General features: G+C 34.3%; 1 protein-coding gene across 5 annotated transcripts in view; it reads left to right on the top strand.

The window, feature by feature from the left end:
• Window positions 1-24,155, top strand: part of USP34 (ubiquitin specific peptidase 34) — a 148,399-nt gene that overhangs the window by 29,836 nt on the left and 94,408 nt on the right. For all 5 annotated transcript variants that reach the window (XM_062571517.1, XM_062571518.1, XM_062571519.1 and 2 more), the window contains exons 4-8: window positions 2,253-2,303; window positions 2,478-2,627; window positions 8,142-8,209; window positions 16,529-16,721; window positions 22,792-22,853. In XM_062571517.1, the coding sequence (XP_062427501.1) occupies window positions 2,253-2,303; window positions 2,478-2,627; window positions 8,142-8,209; window positions 16,529-16,721; window positions 22,792-22,853 (524 nt within the window). The remainder of the gene's footprint in view (window positions 1-2,252; window positions 2,304-2,477; window positions 2,628-8,141; window positions 8,210-16,528; window positions 16,722-22,791; window positions 22,854-24,155) is intronic.

Genomic DNA, 24,155 nt, shown 5'->3' with positions numbered 1-24,155 from the left:
TGGAAGCCTAATGAAGGATGATTTTCTGCTAATCTTGACGTTCCAGAACAGCGCAATTGTTTGCAGTCAGTTAGAGGGCAACCTAACTAGAGGACCAAAAACATTGAAGAATCAAACTCCTGTGATGATAATATCTGGAAAGACACTTTGCTTCTGTTGTCATCTGCCACTGTTTTTGGTGCCCAAAGAGAGAGAGAGATTAAATGCAGCCCATTTAATCTCTAGAATGGGTATTTGAGAGGAAAAACAAACTTCTAAGAAATGAAGGATGCTTAAAATCCTGTAGAGGAAGGAGCACCAACATATAGTGTGCTCTGGAACTTTGCACTCTCCTAAAATCTCTCTAGGCAGGAATGAATAATAAATCTTAGGAAAGTTAGCAACTGTTTAACAGCTCATGAAAGAGTATAAAATGAAGGGGAGCAGTCGGTTGTTTAGATATCTATAGTCTCGTGCTGCTTTGGCATGTTGCCATCTCTGGTTCTCATTTTCAACTATCTTTTCATGGAAGTTGCCCTTAGTTAAGTTCCCTCCTCCATGACAGTGTCCTTGCCAGACCTCAGCTGTCAACTAGTATGTTTCATCTGTGGGTGGGTATTTATTTATTTATTTATTTATTACTTTTTAAATGCCATATTAGACTCTGAGGAGGAATTTTCTTTCTTGCTTGGCTGTAAAGTTGGTCTTCAGGAATGCCAGGTCTCCAGCTGTCCTGTTTTACATCTGCAAATACAGAATTCACATTTCTGGGTTATGTGTCTCAAATACCGCATGATCTAGCAAAATTTGCAAGATTGATGTAACGTATCTCCATGAGCTTTTCACTTTTGTATTCCAAGAACTGTATTTCAGTCAGCAATAAGTCTCTTCTAATCAAGAAAACTGATGAAGTTTCTCCCGCTCTTTCTGCTGTTTTCATGAGCAGAGCACTGAACACCTTTTCTTGTTGCTGAGAACTTGAAAGCGTATCACCTACTGGCTTCAAAGATGATTTAAAAATAACTGTTAGACTATCACAAGTTTAGGCATGACTTGGAGTTCAACAGAAAAAAAAAAAGAAAAATAAGTGCTTAGATGTAATATGAACATTTTGAATAATGAAGAATATGTCATACTTAATCCACCTGACATCTCTTACCTCCACCAACCTGTGGTATGATTTTAAGAAGCATACTGCTATGGAGGTATTTGATATAGATTCAGGTAAATTTACTTGAATTAACTGTGTTTAACTTATATTTGATTTGGGAGTATGAGAACTAAGTGTTTGCCGTGGAGAGAAGGAAAGGAGAAGAATGTGTGCTTTAACTATCTGCAAGTATCCATAGCAATGTTGTGGTTTTACAGTCACATTTTATGATAGTACGAGTGCCTTTTTGCCTTCAGCCGTATGCAAGATAGATCCAATATGTGTGACTAATTTAATAAAGTATATCCTGATTTAGGCTGCCCCACAAGTACCTAATGTGAACATTAAAGAGAAAAAGCTATTTTTCCAAAACCTTTTCAATTTAGTACTTTCAGAAAATGTATTTTTTGTCACAATAAATAGCTAACAGATTGACAGGGTGATATGATTTCCTCCCCCCACCCGCTTTTAGTTACATTTCTCCTTTGAAAGGTATTAGACACTTACTTTATAAGAGGTGTTTTCTTATGTATAAAAGAATATAGTAGTTGGAGCTGAAGAATTTTAACATTCTGATGGAGACGAGTAATTTGACAGTTTAATCTTTATCTCACTAAATGTAGGACTGTAGAACATACTGTCTATTGGGTCGTCTAAATTCAGATGTTTAGGTATACTTATCTTTATGAAAACATTTAAATTAAGAAACTATCTAGATTTATCCGGTTTTGTAATTCTCAGGCTAGTCTGCAGCTAGTGTGCCAGACTTCCACCTTTGTAATATTTCTGTTGGAAAAAATTGGTGGTGGTATGTGGTGATCTTAAGGGGGTGGCAGAGGGGCAGAATGGAAGAATGATCTGCTAATCGTGATTGCTGAAATACTACTCTAAGTGTATTTATGTACTCATAACTATGGCTTAATAAAGGTGAATTTATGAACTGGAAAAATAAATTTTGCAGTGTAGAAGTTGAGCAAAACTTGAGCTTCTGGCTTCCTAAAAATCTATTCTTCATATTTCTGTTAGTTGATTGTAATATCTGTTAATAGTCAGTTGTGTTTTGTGCTGCAAATACAGGTTTTATTCCTTCTGTTAGCTAACTTTAGTTTTTCTTTTTGAACAGGATATTTCTGCTCAAGAAAGCAATATATTAGGGGCATTTTGTGATATGAATGTAAGTCTACCTATTTATTTTTTTTAACTACACATTTCCTAGAAACCTAAAATAGCCATGTTCACTCTTCTGTATAGATTTGAGTTGTATTAATGTGTCTTATTTTGAATGCCTTGTATATATGAATGGATGTAGTATTTATTTATTTATTTGTTTGTTTGTTTGTTTCTGTAGGATGTAGAAGTACCATTGCACTTGCTTCGTTATGTTTGTCTATTTTGTGGAAAAAATGGCCTTTCCCTCATGAAGGATTGTTTTGAATATGGAACCCCAGAGACACTGCCATTTCTTATAGCACATGCTTTTATTACAGTGGTATCTAATGTAAGTATTGTCTCAAATTATTTAATGTTAAACATAAAAATTAAAAAATGAACAGATTAAAGCTTGGAAGAATTCTGTAGGACCCAGGAGGGACAAAAAACACCAGAACATTTTCCTTATTAGGAATAAGAGGGTTTTTGGCCTATTGGAACAGCATTTCATCATGTGAATTCTATACATTTCCTGTAGGCACAAAACTAACTTTGTAAGTTTAGATTATTTCATTGTTCCTGAACACAGAAACTGTAATAGCCCCAAAGATGTTGTTGTCTGAGGTCGTTTTTGTCCCTGAAATTGTATCACGGATATGTTTTAACCTGCTTCAGACTGTATTAACTTTTTACTTGTTTCCTTTGAGGTGCAAAGGAGGAGACTGTGCCTTCCTTTGCTTCTTGTTTCTTGTGATTTTATGTCATACTATTATGTATTTGCAGCATAGAGGGAACTAGCTTTTATTTTCATTTAGTTTTGGAACATATGTCCTTCGTTTGTCCCTTTTGAAATAATAGTAATTTTTGACTAGCAGAATTGTGAATTAATTTTAGTGAAGATTTAAAAGAGATTGGTAATGGAAATTAAAACTCATCTCTGAAGAAAGACATGTAAGAATTCAGTGTAATGTAAGGAGATGAAGTGATGAGCAGTCTTATGGATGTAAAGAAAAACAACAATTTATGTTACACCTTTTATGAAGTGAGTTTAATGTAATTTTGACATTATTTTGTCATAATTCTAAGTATTTAAAATGAGATCATTGCTTCCACACATCTTTCCGCCTTTCTTGTTGCTGTTACTGACTAGCCAGGATGATGTTCCGGATGGGTGCTGAAACATGTTTGCATAGAAGGAACGAATGATTGAAATAAACATCTACTGATGTACCAGTATCACTTACTCCTGAATCTTCTAGTGTGAGGTTTCTTGACTTTTAGGTCAGACAGCAAATGCGTAAAGCCATGGCATGCTCGTTTCTTATGGTCTTAAACTAGAGGACTGCTGCAGGACCTCTGTATGTTGTCCTTTGTACATTGTACTGTGGAGCTACGTTCTCTTCTGGCCCTATCTGTATGACCTGATGAGCTTTCTGTCTCTAGGTGTTGTTAGTGCAACCTGCTGGTGTCTTTTGTTCCTGAACATCAGCTGAGTTGCTCATATGATGTTCTAACCCAACTAAGTTAAAACAAGCTGAGATAGAAAATAATGAGTTAAACTGTTCAAGTTAATTTGGATATTTTGAGTGAAACAGGGTATAAACATGTGAGCAGGCCAAATAGTGTTTGAGTGAGGTGGTATCACAATCAGCTGTGTGAGTGTTGGGGACAGTAATGTCTTCAGTCAGAAGACAAACTCCCTTCCCTTCTGCCCCCCCCGCCCCCACTTCAGAGCCTTATTGCAGGTTTAAGAAATAATGTTAACAGTCTTCATCAAAGCACATACTGAAAATGTATCGTCTCACAGGTTATTCCAGTTCAGAAGTAGGAATCACGCAGCTCCCTGTCACACTAGCATTTTTTTTTCAACCAGCGCTCAGCAAATTGACTGCAAATCCCATGTTGTAGGTGTCCTGTGCCAGTGTATGTTCAAAGTGCATCTGTCTTTCTTCTGTGTCTTTTTTTGAAGTCTTTATCTTTCTCCATAAGAACTTTCTTTTCCAAATTCTTACAGATGTCACCTAACCCCAAATATGCCTCAGCAAAGTTTCTTTCTCCAAGTCAAGCAACTTTGCAGATATCGTGTTCTAGTAGATAATATGTTTACCTGTGTCTTGCAGCTATTTTAGATGAAAGCTGTGGTTAAACCTATCAGATAAAGTGAAATTCAACCCAGCCAGTAACCAATAGAAATACTGTTTCTTCAGCCTTTTCCAGCTTTGTATCTTTTTACTGTTCAACCAGAATCTTTCTTGTGAACTCTTTCTGGCTTTGCTGGCAAGTCCATGCAAGTCAGAGAGACATGAGGAAAACTGTTCTAGGAAAATTCGTCTGTTAGATTTTTATCTGTAAGTTCACTACAGAAAGTATAAGATCATGTTTTATGTGTAATATGCCTTACTCATCTAATTCCAGCATTTGGTGTCACTAAATTTACTTTCCAGTAATGCTTCTGACTTTAAAATACGTGTATTAGTTCTAGATGAGGCAGCTAGTTTATTTTGATAAAATAATTTCACCTTGCTCATATGAGACAGATTTATTTCTCACGCTACAATGGTGCATGTTTCTAATGTTGATGTTTCTCTTCCCTAATTCTGTTTATATTCTCTCTATACACATTTACAATTTGTGTAATAAATATAAATAACATACAGTATATATTTCTGATTGTCTATGAATCAGCTCTAATAAAGCAAAAATGATCATTCACAATATCTTTTTTATGAACAAAATGTTGATCTCAGTAAGAACTCTGCTACTTAGACTTCGTTCTACCTCAGTGTATTTGAGTTTGAGATCTATAGATAACGTGAGCTTTATGAGTGACCTGGTTGATAGCACCTCAGTGAGCAGCTCTGCAGCGTCAACTGTTAACCGTGTTCAGTCAGAGCCATAGTGTGTAACTCTTAAATACATTTTCACAGTAGCACCAGCTTTTGAGGATGGCAGTTAACTTAGTCATTATTGCAAACATTCCTAGAAATACAAAAACTAGGATTTAATTAAAAGTCTGTGAGGAGTATGAGTTCTTTAGCTACCACCTTAAGTATCTCAAAAAACGTTTCTGAGAAAGACGGTAATATGGAGGGGCCCAATCCTCCCTCGTTAAAAAGTTAGGCTTAGTGGTGGGCTCTGTGAAGGAGAAGAGATGCAAGAAGCTGGAGATGGTAAACTAAAGTCAAAGAAATCATTTGATAACATTCAAAAACTTTCAGCTTTTAATAGACAAGACTGCATAGCTGTGGGGAAAGCATTTGTTCTGTTTATTCCACAAGGGAAGGTGAATACATCATTAAGTGTGCTCTAAAGGTGCATGTAAAAGGAAGACCACCACGAACTAGTAAGGTATGCAGGGGACTGAGCTGCTTGTTTCTGAGTACTGGTGTTTTAGTCGTATAGAGAACATTAAAAAAAATCATTGAAAAGTTGTTTCCTTAAAATCGTCTAGCCAGCAGATCTAGTTTGACTAATGTCTTTGTCCAACAAGCTTACGTTTGTAATAATAAAGCTAGCAAACGCAATCTAATGTAGTCTGCTTCACACAGGCAGTTGGCTAGTTGGCACTCTTGGTCTTCCTCCAGCTCATTACTCTGCAAGCTGCTTTCTTAGCAACCTGTATTGTGGTAGGACTGCTCCTTCTTAGGATATTTCTGTGCTATTTTTTTTTTTAGACAGTTTGCTTCCTCCTTTCTTCCCACATTTCACATTCTGGGCTATTTGCTCCATTTACCTGCCTGATATTCTGTTGGTCTCCTGAAGGAAGAACTGTAAGAGGTGGCAGAGAAAGCTGTGACCTCCAGCTTGTTCTGTGGAGAGTTTAATCCCGACTGAAAAAGCTTATCATTATTAAATTCTGTATTATTTCAGTTTTGTGGATGTTATAGAGGAATAGTTGCCATCTTCCACAACCTAGATGAATTAATAAAAGCAGTGCTCAGGATTTCCAAATGCTGCTTTAGTTCTACTTTATGAAACTTAATAACTTGATTTAAGTTATAGGAGTAAGAACTGTTGTGAGACAAACTGTCTTTTAGAAATGAATTAACTATAGTAACAAATAATTAAAAAAAAACACTCTGAAGTTTGAGAATAGAAGATACATTAAATACTTCATTTTAAAAGCAGGCAGAAGCATAAAAAAGTGTGATGAATGTTACGAATTTTTTATGTAAAGTCATTTTGTCTAAATAATTTAGTGAATTTAGATTTGAATTCATGATGAAAATCATGTTTTTATTTATGGCATGGGAAATTATCAGTTAATTCAGTTCAGAGGAAGAAGGTCATATGTAATGCAGGAAGTGTGAATACAGAATAAAAATTACTACACTTAATAAAATCTATAAAATAAAATTATAAAAACATTTCCTACTTTTGTTGCATAAGGAAATATATTTGCTTGTTTGTTTCATGCTAGCATATGAAAAGAGCGCATCGTTGAGTTAGAATCAGTGTCAGAATACAAATAGTATTTTTGTTATCCTTGCAATTGTGTCAGAATGTTACTTATTTCCAGTTTCTAGAACAAGCATCTTCTCGTTGCAGTTTCTATATTTGACACATTAGTCTTTTTTTCTTTTTTTTTTTTTTTTTCTCTTGAGACTGCCAGTAGGATCATCAGCTTTTTCTGAATGTGGCCTTTTTGGCAAGGTGAAGATTTGTCAGGTTTCTCTTGCAAAATTGGGCAGTATCATTACTGTGTAATATTAGTTGCATTGTAAAAAATAAGCCTGAGAAAGTTTTTTTTTTCAGAATTGACTGAAAAAATATTTGGCTATTCACAAATATTTAAAATAAATGCTGGAAATACAGTTTTACTATTGGCTAGTAGTGTTTTCTGCTAGCAAGAATGAGAATTTAGAATATTCTGCATATAGAATTTTCCAAAATCCTGGTGAGAATTTATTCTATAGTCAGAATATATTGCATTAGTTGCAAAGATTAAACTTTCTTGTAAGAACAAGCACGGAGCTATATATTGACATGACAGCTTTGAGTGACTGTTCACACACTTGTGTGTGCATGAATCAAATTATGTTAGTATTAGTAACAGCTGGTAATTTTTCGTCTTTGCTAGATGCCTTACCTGGCACATAGTTGTCTTTCTGTAACAGGTTTAACAGGCTCAGCATTCCTTTTTGAAATGCAGATGAAACTTCTAACTTTGCCTGTGTAAGTAGTTTGGTTGGTCCTCTTGTTCTCTCAGCAGTGTTAAATAGTTGTTTCCAGTTGTTTTTTGGTTTTGTTTGTTTTTTCTGCATACATTTTTTTCCAGCATAGATTTTTGCAAAAGTGGTAAAGGCAGTACAGTAAGCGCAGGAATGCAAATATAGTAGCAAAAAACCCCCCCCTGCTCTTACTCACTGGTTATAAAACACAATTTTATGGACTTTGTAAGGTCTGAAAAGCAAAACATGAATAGAGTTTGACAAATTATCTGATTTGATTTAGAAGAGCTTCACAAGGAACAGAAAGAATGGAATCATTTTCTTTTAGGTTTAAAAACAAGAAAAAGAAAAGTAGCAAGGTTGAGTAGCAGTTTTTCCTACTGAAGAAACAGAAACCACAGAAAGTAAAGAAATGAGACATGCAGTATGATGTTATTTGTAATAAACTTATATTTTATAGTTGAGTAGAAGAAAAGATGCAACTCTTGTTTAAACAGAAGTCACAGAAACATTCTTTGGATAATTTTGAAAATCAGAAAATTAAAAATTTTAAAGAATTCACATGAAAAACAACAATAAAGCCTTTTTAAAGTGGGGTTGCATGTGCAAATGTACTAGCAATATTTCATTTTTATAATTCTCAATAAATGTCATTAATGAAACTTTTATCTATTTATGTTTTTGCATTATAGATCAGAATATGGCTACACATCCCTGCTGTCATGCAGCACATTATACCCTTTAGGACTTATGTTATCAGGTAAATTTTTAATTTAAGAGTTTTTTCTTGTGGGACTTTTGACAGCTCCTATTTATAATTTCGGATGCTATACTTTCTAATTGTTCAAGCTCTGTCTCTATTATTTCCATAAACAGAGTGAAGGTGTTGTTTAGAGTTAGTCTGAGGTAGCTTCTTCCATCTACCTGATGTCAGTATACCAGATTGATCTTGATAATAGCATTTTTAATATGGCATTCAGCTCCATTCTGACATGTTGTATCAGGATCCATTGTAGCACAGTTTGTTTCCTGGATTATTTTCATAAAGTTGCAGAAAATTTGCAATGAGATTGTGTGAGTAGAAGAGCAATTTGTAATCATTGAAATTTCATACACTTTGAGTTTCACCGAGTTTTAACACCATTTCACATTTTGAAGTTCTTACTTCCAGCTGGCAGGAACTGAAGTGTGATCAGTGTGTCTACCCACACTTTTATGTATCTAATTATATCCAATGCCAATGATTTTCTTTTTATCAAGCTGCCTATGATGAAAAATGTTTTAAAATTAAAGTACTTATAAATATTTTTATAAACAAATTTTTTTTTGGTTTTTTTTGGACAATAGTAAAAATCAAGTGAGTAGGTGATGAAATTATCCTGTGTGTCTGCCCTGCTGTGTGGGACAGAGGGGAGGTGTGTCTGCTGATTCTTCTGCTGATGTCCCAACCTTAAGCTGTCTTGTTCCAGACTCCCTAAAAGGCCACTGCTCTTGCATCAGCCCATTGGCCCACAAATCCTCCAAGGGTCTGGGTCTCCTGTGACAGAGCTATTAGAAATGTGCTTGTAATAGTCATAGATTACTCCTGTGATATCAATAAGTGTGTCTTTATGGATTATATTATGTTAACTATACCAATACACTCTTAAAAATAAATTGTATTTGCAACAAAAACATACTCAAAATGCTGAGGATCAGAACTAAGTTTCATGTTTAAAAAATGTTCTGTTTTTTAATTGGAAAGAATTTTGACAATATAAAAATTAAGTATTGCTTGACTATCAACGTATCTTCCTATAAAGTGGTCTCTAGCAAAATTATATAAGCAGACAAAAGAGTATTCTGATCTTTTATTCAACTGTACCAGTCTTGAGTTGACAGTCCTGCTGTGCTTACTCCTTTATTATTGATGGGTTATTTTTGAAATCTCATTAAAGTAATTACTAATCATGAAGCAGTCTAGGAAACAATTGTGGAAATATAGAGGATCTTTAAGTGCTTATCCTCATACCTATTCCACTGCTAGTTGTTCATGTACCTGGGAATTTGTTTGTGAACCTTACTTACCTTCTTGCAGTATATAGAAAACAGAGAGAGCATTGAAGGATCAACAATTAAAGCTAGACTGGTGCAAAGCAACTTGAGTGAGACAGAAGAACACAGTCTGCAGCCTTAGCTGTTAATCTTCCTTTGTTTGTCCTATTTATTGCGTATATTTCTTAAAGATTTTTTGTTTTGTAACGGTAGATAAAATCAGAGTGACGTGAATAGATGATTGTTTTCCTGTTTTCTCCTCATCTCTTCCTCACTATTTTACCCATAGAAGTGCTTGCATCTGATTTAAAATGTAGTTTGTCAGCAATGTCTTGCTGTAAATGATAACTTCAAGTCTGTTAGTATTACTTACAATGCACTTATGTCTGTCAGAAAGGTAACATTGATGTAAGATTTCCCTTTTGAAAACACCAAAAGTTTAGAGAAGGGAAAGGATATTTACCCTATTTTCATTTTCTACAACTGAGTCTCGATAGGAGACTAGGATTTCTCAACATTGTGGAACAGAAGTCGAAAGCTTTGTTCATGAAGGTACTCTTGTGGAGTGGGACATGAAGCTTAGATGTCTTAAAATAATATACAGTGTTATACCTTCACACGGGATAGAAGTTCACTGAGGTGATTTTTCAGTAAACATGACTTTTTGATGTATGCAGCTACACCCATATAGTCAAGCTTATAGGTCTCTTTTTAACTCCCTGGTCCTCTAGGTCTTCCCCTGCTGTTTGCTGTCATACCTGAAAGCAAATACTGATCCTGGGCACAGCAGCACAATACTTTGAAACAGTCGTGCAGTAACTACTGCTACTATGCAAAGTAATAGAAAGATCTTGGAGGGCAGCGTAGTTAACAGTGAGCTTTCAGGGCTCTGACTGACTGCCGTCACCCCAGAATGGTGATGTATGTGATGTTCTGTATGTTCTGGACCCCAGGATGAGCCTCTTCCCAGAGCAGATGACCACTGGGGCAACAGTGCTGCAGAACCATCTTCAGCAGCCCTGGATTAAGGGGAATGTCTGGCCCGTAAAGGGGTTGTAGGTTTCAGTAGCCCACAGTATCCAAAAGAGGCTGGTGGTGGTCAAGACCTCGATAATAAATTCTTTCTGTCAATAACAGATTCAGTCAAAGCCCTTGTGTTGGTTGCAGGCAGCCTGTTGCCTGCATTTTCAAAACCCCTGACCTAGAAGTAGTTTACCGAGCACACCCAGATGTTCTCTTCCCTGAGTTCTGCCATGCAGTTGACAATGGCCGTATGACAGAGGCCTTCACAAAACGTCTGATCTAAAGGATACAAATCCGAGTTGCTGCTCATGCAGATTCCTTGCAAGAACTGCAATTTTGCCATGCCGATCAACACAATCAGCAGAGAGATCACTTCCTTGGCATCCTGGCAGCATCTTTATCAGATGAGGTTAACCTTTATGTTCCTGTTCTGCATTATCTCTACTAGGAATTGATGAGATGAATAGCAAAGTGTGTATCCTTCTAGAGGTTCATTTCTAGTTGGTTATATGCACAAGTCACTTTCTAATAATGACCACTTTTAGACTTTGCAAAGATCAGGGACACACTGCTGCTATTATCTCTCCTACTAAAAAAAGATAATAAATATTATTTTCTGCCTGAAGAGTGAAATACTAGTATTCATGTTCTGCCTCTGAAACCCCTACATTGTTCAGGAGTTTTTGAAAGAATTAAAGAAGATAAATTAAAATGACACTTTTCAATAAGGAAGCAATGTGTTTTTGACCTCCTTAGAAGGAAACTTCACTGCTCTAAGAACTTAGAATTCTGCATATCAAATGGCAGAATTCTCATGATAAAATCATTGCTTTAGTCATGATAAAAATGACAAAATTTATTGACAAAGTGACTCAAGAATAAGATATAGTTTACTGCAGTTATAGATTAGGGCAAGTTGTTGATGTCTTTTATAAAAAAGACATTGGTTCCAGCTGATTTCACCTCAGGATCAGAGATGCAAGATGCTCTGCATAGTTCCAGATGTTGAATACCTTGAGAGTTGTAGCTATAAACTGAGGTGGGGACTTGCCTTTTGAAGACAAAATTTTTTTCAGTGGCAACATTGCTAGTTGAAAGACTCGTGAATAGTTTTGTTCTTCAAAAATAAAAAAGCTAGCAAGGAAGTCCATTTTTATGAGAAGTAAGGGATAAAACTGTATGTCTGGTATTGTAAGTGTCTGCACAAATCACGAAAAAGTGTTGGATGGTATGAAAGAAAAGACTGAAAATTCCTGTCTTCTACATTACAAGTTGGTACTATCTACTAAATATTCATTCTGGTGAAATCTGAGAGCTGTATGTGGAAATACTACTCTTTAATATGATATTTCATTCTAACCCTTTCTTTTCCTCTCCATTATTCTCTCTCTGTTCTTGAGAGTTTTTTTTTTTTTTTTTTTTTTTTTTTTTTTTTTTGAAGGATTTGTGTCTTTGCACCAATTAGGGAGTAGCAGAACTTTCTCTGCTCAAATATATTGAGAGAAAACTGCAAGTGGCAGTTCTTCCTGCATTAGCCTTTTAGTTTCAGGACAAGGCACAAGCATAGCAGAAGTTATACACACAGAGGAAGCGGAAACTCCGAGCAGCGCTGCTAGTACACGGTGCTTTTTGCGGAAAGCAGTGAGAGAGACAGAGTGCATCTGAAAGAATTCAGGTTACTCTTCTGTTTAAAAATATCTTTCTTACAAATTTAACGGGACTGCCTAAGACCATTCCTTGCTACTAAATGTCATGAAAAACTCTTGTAATAAGCCTAAAGTTTTCAATTACACAAAATATTTTACTGCTCCGAATATCTGAAGATTTATGCCACAGGTACAAAGAATAGGAAAGTAGGAGACAACAGCTGGGCACTCAAGTGAATTCTTCATTTCACTGAGGAGCGCTGACTCATTCTGCTTGATACCTTTTTTGCAGCTGTGGTCTGAAAAGAGTGATATTATTGAAAAGGAGATTATTTCACAGCTGACTACCCAAAGTCCTGAAGCATGAGATGTGATTTTAAGCATTACACTAACATAAAACAGGATGTTTTAAGCTGGGCTCTCTCCACCACCCCCTAAAAGCAAATTTTAATACTGTTTCAGTTGACTAAAACTGAATTTTTTAAATTAGTGCATGTATTTCAATAGTTTGAGTGAATATAATACATATTTAGCAGTTTTTGTAAGAGTTTCAGGCTGACAGGATAGTTCCTATACATATACAGAGTGTACTTTATTTATATGTGTAAAAGAGGTAGGTTTGTTTCCAAAATCTCATTTAGGCAACAGTGTCTGATTTGCTGGACCATATAGGTCCTGAAGCATTATTTTTGTATTGCTTTGAGACAGTGCTCAGCAGAAGCAAAGATAAAAAATTTAGGGATTAAAAGAAAAAAAAAAAGACTTGAGGATAAAAGCGATACTATTTTTAAGCCATTGTGTGAATCAATCGCATATTCACATCTGTATCCCGTGATCCATTCTGATCATTCCAGCTCACAGAGGTTGTAATAGAACTGGCTACATGATGGGACAGGTAACTAAGAAGGTAAAAGATATGGAATGATACTGATATGAGGGGAGACACAATCTAGGATTTTGTTTGAGGGAGAGATGACAGTTACACGAATGATATGAAGACAATAGGGAATGATTATTCAGTTTTTCTAGAAACAATAAATAGAGTGCGTGCAATACAGTCATCAAGTAGCAAATTTAAAAGAAATTAGATTTTTTTTTCCATGCAAATGCATTTGTGAAATTAACTGGCACAGGTTATTGAGAAAGCCAGAAGTATAAATGGAAAGAGAGAAAAAAAATCATAGTAGTAGATAGGTTCATCAAGTTTATTGTATGTGGGATAAAGCCTTCATCCAATTTTAGAGAGGTGATTTTGGGCTAAATAGACTTTTGCCTTGTGCCAGTAGCACTGTTCTTATGCAAGGCAATGCAGCAAATTTAGAACTACTCAATATAAGGAAAGATATGTGTTAGTTGCCAATGCTGTCTAAAGATTTCATTTTTGTTTTTAAAAAAGTTCTACTGGTAAAAGCATAAAATGGACCCAGTATATTGATACAGAGGTGTTTGGGACACTTTATCTTTCCACAATCAAAATAAGGCTTTGCCTATTCTGCAAATTTTTGTAGCTTTAATCCTGGCGGTAAAGATACGTGATTGTATTTGATTTATGATTGGCATACTGCTGCCTGTAAATTTTCTCACGTAGATTCTGTTGTGCTCATAAAAACACGTGTGTGGCATTTTCCTCATGTACATTGTGCTTAGCTCTTAGAACAGTCCAGTTATGCTAAAAGATCTTAATTAAAATGCAACTTAACTAGCTAAAAGTACCCTTTTCTCTGTAGCTTTTTGAAGGGCCTTAGCAAAACAAATTATATTGTCAAAGTACTTTTACTGCTGTGTAACTGCATCTGCACTGGAGTTTCAGTTATTATAAAAGTTTTTTTTTTTTAGACACTATGTCTTAATAAAATAAAACATGACACAGGTGTGTTGCAAGCTTGAACTGAATGTAGTAAACACACTGAAAGAACTTAACAAATGTTTTTCTGGAGTAAATTTTATGAATAAAAGTAAGTTTATATTGGTACAGTTGCATTACAATTAAGAAGTTTTTTGTATTATATAGATTAGTGTAATTTCTCCTTCGAACTTTCTAGAGTAAGCAAGATTTCAGGTGAAATACAATTTCACCTGAATTTCCTGTCACTGAAATCCAGCAAAGCCACAAAGCACTCTTCTTCCTATACATGTAGATCTGTGTCTATTTTTGTCTCTCTTGCGCACTCTACATCTGTCATATATAGACATATACAAAAAGAGAAAATTCATAGAGTGAGAAAATTCATACAATTTCATTTAACATCTTTAAAATCTGTAGAAGTTGTTCACAAAATGATTGAATATGACTTGATGAGCATTATGAACCTGGAAGAGATTTGGGAACCAGGGCTGAACACAGTCTGCATATAAAAATGGAGATAAAAACTGGTCTAAGAATGCTGGTAATTATATTGAGATGATTATGTTTTGTAGCATGGACTTTTTTTTTTTTTTTCCCCTCCATTGGAGTGTACTTCCTCTCACCCATCACTAGATTAGAGATAGGTTACTGAGTCTGATCTGGATATTTTCAAAGGAGTATTCCCTTCTTGTTAACAGCTTTATTTATGTATGTATTTATTTATTTATTTTAAAATAAAACTCATAGCAGAAAAGCACTTTCTTACCATTATCTGATTTGTACTGCTCTATATAAGACGACCAATTTCACATTTAATCACGATGAAGGATTTGGTTCCTTGGGCCCTGGATGGTCCTTCTCTTGTTCTTCTGCTATTTATCTATGCTTTCTATCCTAGATCTGCTGTTGCTGTGATTATTTGCACTGAAGTCTCTTTGGTTTGTTTGACAACGTTAAGTGTCTCTGAAGTATGTTTACTTTACCGCCTCTGTGCAGGAAATGTGAAAAAGGACCTCAGTCTAAATAAGAACAAGGGCCTATGTGTATATATATTATATACACATGCACACATATGCATGCATACATACATATATATATATATAAATAAAATTTACTAATGCTTATATGATAAAAATGCAAAGGCATGGTGATGTATAAAAATAACAAAGTGTAGTTTAATGTCTTTTCTGGTTTTAATAGATGAAAGCATATATTTGGCCAGTCTTGCAATGATAGCTCCAGATTTAGGCTGTCAAACAAACAGATTTTTAACGCATTTCTATGTAGTTAAATCTAGTTCAGATATAGTCAAAACTTCAAAACACTGAATTACACAGAAAAGAATTAATTATGGTAACCTTATGTTTACCTTTCACATACAATTTTTTCTACTTCAAAATAAACTCAGGAAAGCTTATGTCTAAATATTTTTCTTTTACGCATTAAATTTCAAAGAAACTCAACTGTGTCAGTGTTTTATATGTGAACTTTTTCAGGCATTTCAGCATTGATTTTCTTAGTATAGATTGATTTAGCAGTTGTTTAGGTAGGACTAAAGTTGTGATAGCTTCTCTAAGTTAGTTTCCATAAATAATTGTTTCTTCTGCCTCCTGTGCGCAGAGAAGATCTGCATTGCAATTCATTGTGCATGATCGCGTGACCCCAGCATTGCGAAGAATGTAACCATTTAAAAATCTTTATCATTTTTGGTTTCTCTGTGAGATTTGTAGGATCCTTGATAGTCGTTGTGATGCATTTTTAAAGATTATAATAGCTGTCAGTAGAAGGAACAACTATGCATTCCTGTACTAACCTGTTAGGAAAGTGATAATGTGGCGCAGAGAGTACTTTAGTACAAACAAAGATCACATATGGCTATGGCAGAAGTAGTGTACGTGTGTCACATTTACACTAACGGGATCAGAACCAGATCTCACAATTATAATTTTTTCTTTTTTTGTAGCAGAGGTTACAAACTGCGACCTGTTTATCTTCAGAAGATTCTCACTGCCCTGGGGGATCTGTCAGAGTGCTGTTTGTGGTCCATTTATATTGTTTTCAGAAATTTAGTTCTAAAATATTTTAATGTTGGGTGAATTGTGACACTTGGGTTTTGTGAAGAGTTTGAATAGAATAGTAAATGGCCGTGATACAGCTTTCTGGAGAAGGTACCTTCCCACGAAACAGATACGAGGCTTAGGCTCCCAGCTTGCATTTCTAAAGAATCACATGGGTTTTGTGTGTCATTTTGTGGAAATACTTTTCTGGTCAAAGACATCTGAAGAGGTTTAAAGTCATAATCATGTTTACATGTAGAATTTTAAATATTCTACATAATTCTATTGTTCCTCCATTTGTTTTTGTTGTTATCAGCGTTATCTTTAAAACAATAAGGATGATTTTAAATACTTTAATGGCTGCTGGAAATTTATATTTGCTATAATCAAGATGGTGATCCAGGAGAAACACTTTTATGTATGTTCTAGTTTGAATCATATCCTCTTTTTCTTCCATTTGTAATTTATTCTAGGTATTTATGTAAACTGTCAGACCAGGAGTTGCGACAGAGTGCAGCCCGGAACATGGCAGATTTAATGTGGAGCACAGTTAAAGAACCATTGGATACAGCCTTGTGTTTTGATAAAGAAAGTCTTGATCTTGCATTTAAGTACTTTATGTCTCCAACTCTAACAATGAGATTGGCTGGACTGAGTCAAATAACAGTAAGAAATTTTTAAAATATAAATAATACGTAGAAAAATGTTTCCTTTTGTGTTTTACAAGTTACTGTTTTGTTTGTTTTTTTTTTAATGTGTGAAAAGCAACAGATTCCTCTTACAAGCAATCTTAGGAAGTTATAATCATGTTTATGAATGTAGAATTCATTCAGAGATGACCCAAGAGCTGCATTTTGCAGTGTATGGAACTGCAGCACACTTACTGAACAACTTACCCTCCCAAATGAGATTGTATTATAACCACATTTTGTGACAGCCATGTTGAAATTAGGTACCTCTACAAAGCTGTATTTGCTGTTTACAAAGGCTTTCAATCTGTTTTGATTTTTGCCTTTACAGTGTCCCAACTCTACTGTAATTAGCTTCTTTGTATTGTGTATACCTCTTTTTCCTGTTTAGTATAGTCTGTTTCTCAAGAGACAGTATTTCTGCATCAGTTAGCAGAAGACTGAAGTGAATAGGTAAATATATTTAGCATTAAATAGATTAAAAACAACCTCCCCCAACACCAGTCTCTTTCCTGTGGATATGCTGTGTATTGCACCAGTGAGAATACTTTATGCATGCTCCATCTGTCGTTTTTTTTCCCTATGTATGTATTTATAATCATATAGGGATAGTTGTACAGAAGGTCAAAAGTGATTTTTTTAAAATTAATCTGTGCCTTTTCCATTTTATGTTTAGTCTGACACTGTACTTAAGATTTGGTCAGTCTTTGTAAGTCATATTGTCACGTTTGCCTTAATGCACAACATGGTGAATAGGAACTATACTGGAATGAATAAAAATGTTCTACTTAAGATACGTATTATTTTCTGGACAAATTTAGCATTCTCCATTCTAACTGATTAAATGGTATCGCTCAGTGACTCTGTTAGCCACTGAGTGTCAAGAAATAGAAGACAAATTTACTTAAATATTGGTTCTCCCTCTATTTGTCTTACATATAGAAGTAATATTTACAATTATTTTAATAAATGACAATTTAAAGTCACCTCTCAATATTTCCAAATAAATTATTGGTGTTTTTAACCAAAGAAAATACTTAATTTTCACAGATGTGACCTACTAAACTTAAAAGTAGAAATTGTTTATGAACAACAATTGCTCAGTGTTAATCAAATGTTGTTTTAAGGGTAGCAGCCTTTAACAGATTTGAAAATATTGGCCATTCAGTTTTGCATTTATATGAATGAAAACAATGCAGTTCATCCAGTTGGGGTTCTAAAGCATGTTAAAGAGAAATTTATTTTTTGGAAGGAATAGTGACAGCATGAATTTGTTTCTGTATATATAATTTTTACATAAAAGTGATTTTATATGGCTTTACATAAACACACACACACACACACAGATATATATATATATATAATACTCAGTGCCTGAATTCAAACTTTCAGTCATATCTAATTAGGGCAAAGTGAATGTTCATAGTCCTTTTTGTGTGATAAGAAATCTTCAGAGAGTTGGTGAAGTCTTAGGCCGAAATGATTTTCGTCAACATATGCTTTATTATTTGTACAGTTATAGACATCGTATCTGGTAGATATATTTTAAAATAGGGCAATTGGGCATATAAGTAGTTTCATTTTTTTCTTCTGTGCAGTTTTTGAAAACATAAGTTTTGGTATCATTGATTTAAAAGTAGATTTCCAATGTTTGCATTGTTCTGATTATATTCGATTTTTATTCTTGTAAGTACTTTCTTTCAATTTCGTACAATTCTCCTTTGACTGCTTAATGTTTGTCATTGTGTTACCTTTACCAAAAGAAATTCTTCAAGTAAGAATGCATCACTTGTTAATTTTTTATGCATATAGGTCATCTTAAAGACTGTGAAATTGTGTAATTTTGAGTAGTTATAATGTGTTTTGACTTTTTACGGTTGGTAAATGCTAGTATAAAAATGAGATTTTTGTAGCAGATGTATTACGAAAAGTAAAATTTCACAGATACTTTAGATTAAAGAAAATTGGCATCAGCTTGTAAAACTGAGATATTGCTTGCTGATAATTTATCGAGTCTCTTTTAAATAAGTAGTATCAAAACTGCTCTGGAGCTCTGAGACAATTCATTTTTCATATTTTATTCAATCATAAGTTTTCTCTTTTTGGCTCTATTTTTCATATCTTAAAATCTCTTTAGAAACATCTTTTGCTTTACATCCGTTCACTTCTGAGTTTGAGAAGTGTTTTGGTTTATTTAGGCCCATATGTCTTGCCTGGAATGATTTTAATGGCCAGGTTTGTGCAATTTTGAGTACAAAACCTAAACCAAAATTTGTGGAAGTTTTGACTTCCTTTTCATTGAAGTTTACTGTCCTCTTTGCAAACAAAGGTCTGTAAAGACCTGCATTACAAATGTACCTAAATGGCTATGTTTCTCGAGTTTCTTTTTTCCTGTGTATATCTTTGATGGCTACACTTCATCAAAGTAATTTCATTCAGGTGTTCTTCTCAGTGAACACAGTTTCAGCTTCCTGCTTTGTATTTAAGACTTTAGAAAGAAATACCTGCAACTGCAAAATGTTTTCCTTTTCCTGACTTTTCATTTGCCAAAAGCTGGGCATTTAGCCTCGAAACAATTATTCACTTCAATTTCCAAATAGATGTGAAGATTCAAAGGAAAATTTTAGCCAATTTTTTTTTTTTGCTAAACATGAAAAAAGTGTCAACTTTGCAAAATACACTTTAATTCAAAGAGAAGATTCTTCTGAAAACTTGGATACAGATTTTTAATTTCACTGACAAGATCACTAAAAGAGATTGTTCAAATAACTTTTATGGCACAACTAAATACTCCTCCTGAAAGATAAGGATACGTTTGTTCTCACTGAAGAGATGGAAATCTTTGACCAAAGGCATCAGTGAATCTGAACAGATGCATATCTTCTAAAAAGGAGGTGTTGATCTGTGACTGCCAAAAGATTTTTTTTTCCTGTCTGACAGGTGTCATGACCAGTCCTAAAATTAAACCTTTCATTTTCATGGAACCTCTAGAGACTCATAGAATACAGGCATATAGGGATTGTATTTGCTTACCACCGAACAGAGACTTGCCTCTTCTGAAGAGCAATGTACAAATACTGTGTTGTGTCATCTAACTAAAGTTCTTAGTTACAAAACAAAGTTGAAGACAGACACATGTAAGTTAATTGTAGGATAGTGGAAGCTTGAGTGGTTGAATATGAAATTGGATATAGCTACAGAAAACGATAGCAAAATGTAAAACAAGATCCACCTGGAGATCTTTTTGTTACCCTGTTTCTCTTTGATTTCATCTCTCAGTGGTCAGTCCAGATTGTTCAGCTACAAAATACCCTCTTCTCTCTCTACTGTTACTTCACGAATAGGTCTCTTTTCCTGCCCTTCTAATTACAGAGAAGCATAAATGTTGTGTGAAAATGAATATTGCTAACTGATCTGAGCATCCTTCATCTTGCAGTTTTTCAACTGATTTTTATCTGTTTCTGTGCAAATGCAAACATAACATTGTTAGGTTTTTCCTGGACAAATTCAGGGGACGAGTTGACCTGTGCAGTTCTCCCCGGTGCGTTGCTTCCCTTTGATGCCTGGGTCTGGAGCCCAAGGTGGCTGGGGAGATTGTTTTGTGGTCTCAGCTTGGGTAGATGATGTTTCTTTGCTGAGCACTTCATACCTTTGTTGTACTCTTTAACTAATGCATTCTTGCTGGATTAATCAAGTTCTCTTTGGTTTCTTATAATGTTCCATATATTATAAAAAATTGTAAAAGCGTGTTATTCGTTATAACATTTCATAGTAACCAAACATGAAGTGGAAAAAAACGTTGGGAGGTGAGTGAAAAAATGGCAGGGCTTTATGCAGCACCTGTGCTTTGTGTTACGCTGTTGTGTTGCAGAAGACTCTAGCTGAAATTATTTTAAACATACAGAACTGAAAATTCAAATATATAAAAGAACACTCGTCGTCAGTATTACTTTAGATCAGGATTTTGTTTGGGAGATTTGGCTCACCATGTGACCATGGATTTGAAATTGGTAATAATAGTTCAGTGCTCTTTCAGTCTTTGATACCTTTCAAAATCTTTTCTGCTGAGGGGAAAAAGAGTCTCTGGAAATACTGATGACCTTCCCTTCCTTCTTTCTTTGACCTAATTCTGACTGGTCATGATAATTGCTTCATGAAATTTGGTTTGCGTATTTTTTTCATTCTTAAATGTGTTTAATTTGAAAATATTTATTAATAACTGTGTAACCAGGCTTTCATGTCTCACACATTTTAAACCATATTTTAAATTTTATTCTTCCAAAACATTTTTCCCTTAAAAATTCTTAGGATTAGACATGAATAAATCTTTTTGTAAAAACTGAAGAGGTTAGCTGTCACCTGAATTACAGAATACGTGTACCTGGCTTGTTTCAGCTAAGAAAGGAATAAATAACTATTTTGAGGAAGTTACTCAAGTTTAAATTTCAAAAATTCACATGGTTATATCTTTAATTTTTCTTGAAACCCAGATGACAAATTGGTTTTATTACATAATTTCAAATATTTTTAAAATAACATGTACATGTAAAGGACTGAGTGCAGAGTCTGTGTGTCTGGAAAGGTGGTCATACTAGAGGAAAAGGAGTTCTGCTGGAATTTTTAGTCACTTGAAATTTGTAACTTCTAGATAAGATTACTTAGGTTTACAGGTGCAGAAGAAAGCAAAGGTCATCGGAGCAGGTGGTGTCAAGTTTTATCATACAGGAATACAGTAGTTTCGTGATCTTTTTTGAGACCATGTCTCTGGAGAAAGGACATGTATTATTTCTTCCTAAATACTAAAGAATTTCCAAATGCTTAAAGATACGTAACAAATTCGTTTTGTCAGTGTGATTGACAGTTCTAGAATTTTTCAGCAAAACATGCTTATGAAATTTATGTGAACAGCTTTCACTTTAAAATTCTTGTACTGATAGTTTACTATTTCACCCTCCTCTACCATAAACCTCAGGTGCTGAAAGGGTCTAAATTCCTGATGCTTCCTTGCCCTGGGCTTCAAGTTATAACCATCTCTGGCTTCTGCAGATAGCTTTGCTCCACAAGCTATTGTGGCCTGAATTAGTTGAATGTATTTTAGTTGACAGTAGTAGGAGATTGAAATAATTCACTGTGAGTTGAGGGGGGGTTTCTCCTAATACTATTTTAAGTCACTTGGAGTTCTGAAGCATGGAGTTCATATACCTATGGAGTAGAAAAGCATATTCTATTCCTGTAAATACCTGTAAGGTAATGCAATTAAAAAAAAAAATCTTCAACTATAACCTTTTAAAATTTGAACTTCCAAGTATATTAACAAGACATTTTGGCAACCTGAACAAAATTCCAATTTAAATAAAAAAATCCAATTTAATATAAAATCCCCTAGATTTTTGATGTGTGAATATGGTTATAGACTTTAAGGTTGAAGATGTTATGTAAAGCTGGGATGATTAGTCTAGAAAAGAGAAGTAATCATTACAAAGGCTTAAAGGCTTCTTTTTTGGGGGGCGGAAGGGAGGGGAGGTTGGCAGTGGAGAGGTTTCCTGTGAAGACTTGAATTTAATAGTTCAGATAGGTACCTCTCATGATTTCATTTTTTAAAAAATATGTAATGTTCATTCTCCAGTTTTGTAGACTTTAAATGTTGATAATGGGATTAAAGACATCTCTGCTGTTTTAGTGAGTGTTCCAGTAATGGAGAAACTCATCCTAAAACATTAGTTTCCAGAGTATACGTTTCATTTCTCATGAAAATTTGTGGAGAGCTACTGGTAGATGCCTTGCTTTGATTTTGGGAGTGGATAGTGTCTCCTAATGTTGTTTGATAGGTTTAGTGAAAGAAAAGTTGATAAATAAATTAAACTGAGCCCATTTACCTACTAGGATGCTTGTTATTTAAATATTTTTCAAAGAGTTTTGTTTAGAAAAATTGATAGTACTACGAAAATTATGTTTACTGTCATTACTACTATTTTTAAGTATAAGAAAACTACCTCACTAAATATTTAGATAAAATTTTAATTTTTTCTTCCTCTTTTTAACTATAGAACCAACTTCATACCTTCAATGATGTGTGTAATAATGAGTCATTAGTTTCAGACACAGAAACGTAAGTAGGAACATTATTATGAATACTTTAACTATACTTATATGACTGTAGTTCTGTTGTTGTTGTTATGGATTATACACTCTGGGGAGCAATGATTATCTAAGGTGTTCATTTAAAATACCGTAATAAGGGGTTTAAATCAGATTGTTTTAAATGGTAATTTTAAAAATACTTCTAAATATTTCTTGATCTCTTTACTGTCTTTTAAGGGATAGAATTGAGATAACTTTTTAAAAAAAATAGATATTGAAATAATAAATACCTGTAACAGGCTGTTATCTCCATTGTTATGTAAAAAAAGGGAACTAGCTAACTCATTTGAAAGCAGTGTTTTTGCCATCTTCTCATTTTTCCTAATTATTTAGTTAGCTAAGACTTGTTATGCCATCACTAGCATCCATCCTTGTTACTATTTTTCCATTTAGGCTGCTCTTAGAACTGCTTATTGTTTTTCTTCAAAATCCTTGTCTATATTGTTGTGGTATATTAAACAATTACAAGAGACTCCCAAATCGAAATTTGAAGTTTCGTTTGTGGGAATGCTTTCCAGTGAGGAAAGGTGTTTATTTTATGTAACAACTCTAAACTTAATGTTAGAGCTGTCTAGATATTAGAAAAAAATAGATCTTTAAGACACAAGTAGTTGAAACTTGATGTTATCGTCAAATAATATATAAATTATGTAAAACCTAGGATTTTCATTGTCATGTTCTCTATCTTGGGGCTTATATCTGTGTGTGTGTATCCATCTCACTAGAGACGGACACTCTCCGGTATCTTTTGCTCATTAATGATGAATCTATTGTAGCGGCAGTTGGCTTGCTTTGTAATCTGGGTAGATGGTAGTTTTATTACAGATCATTTTACAGTAACACATCTGCCTGTTCTTCAAATCTGGCAACAGTCAAGACCACAATACTGTAGATTTCATGTAAATAGCAACTTGAATATTAAAGGTTGATTTTTTAAAAAAATAAAGAATCAGAATCTGGAACATTTTTGCCTCTGTAGATGTGAAAATACCATGAGAATACAAGACAAGTAACCATTTGTGATCAATTTTTTTCATGCCCTTGGTCATTAAACCAATAGGTGAGCATGAGTCCCTGCTTTCCATTTATTTCAAAATAAGTTTTGATAACACAGTATCAGAAAAATTAAATAAAAGTATTCTTTAGAAATGTGATGTAGTTACTATGACACCTGAGTGTAATGTCATTAAGTTAATGTACTTTTCTGAAGATTAGTATTATTCTAATAAAAGTGTGCTTTTTGTGCCCTGGGAAGTGTGTTGTTTTTTTC

This window comes from Rhea pennata, chromosome 3, assembly GCF_028389875.1.
Source record: "Rhea pennata isolate bPtePen1 chromosome 3, bPtePen1.pri, whole genome shotgun sequence".
NCBI classification, from domain to species: Eukaryota; Metazoa; Chordata; class Aves; order Rheiformes; family Rheidae; genus Rhea; species Rhea pennata.
The sequence above is the reverse complement of the archived record's forward strand: the minus strand, read 5'-3'. Positions and strand labels throughout refer to the sequence as shown.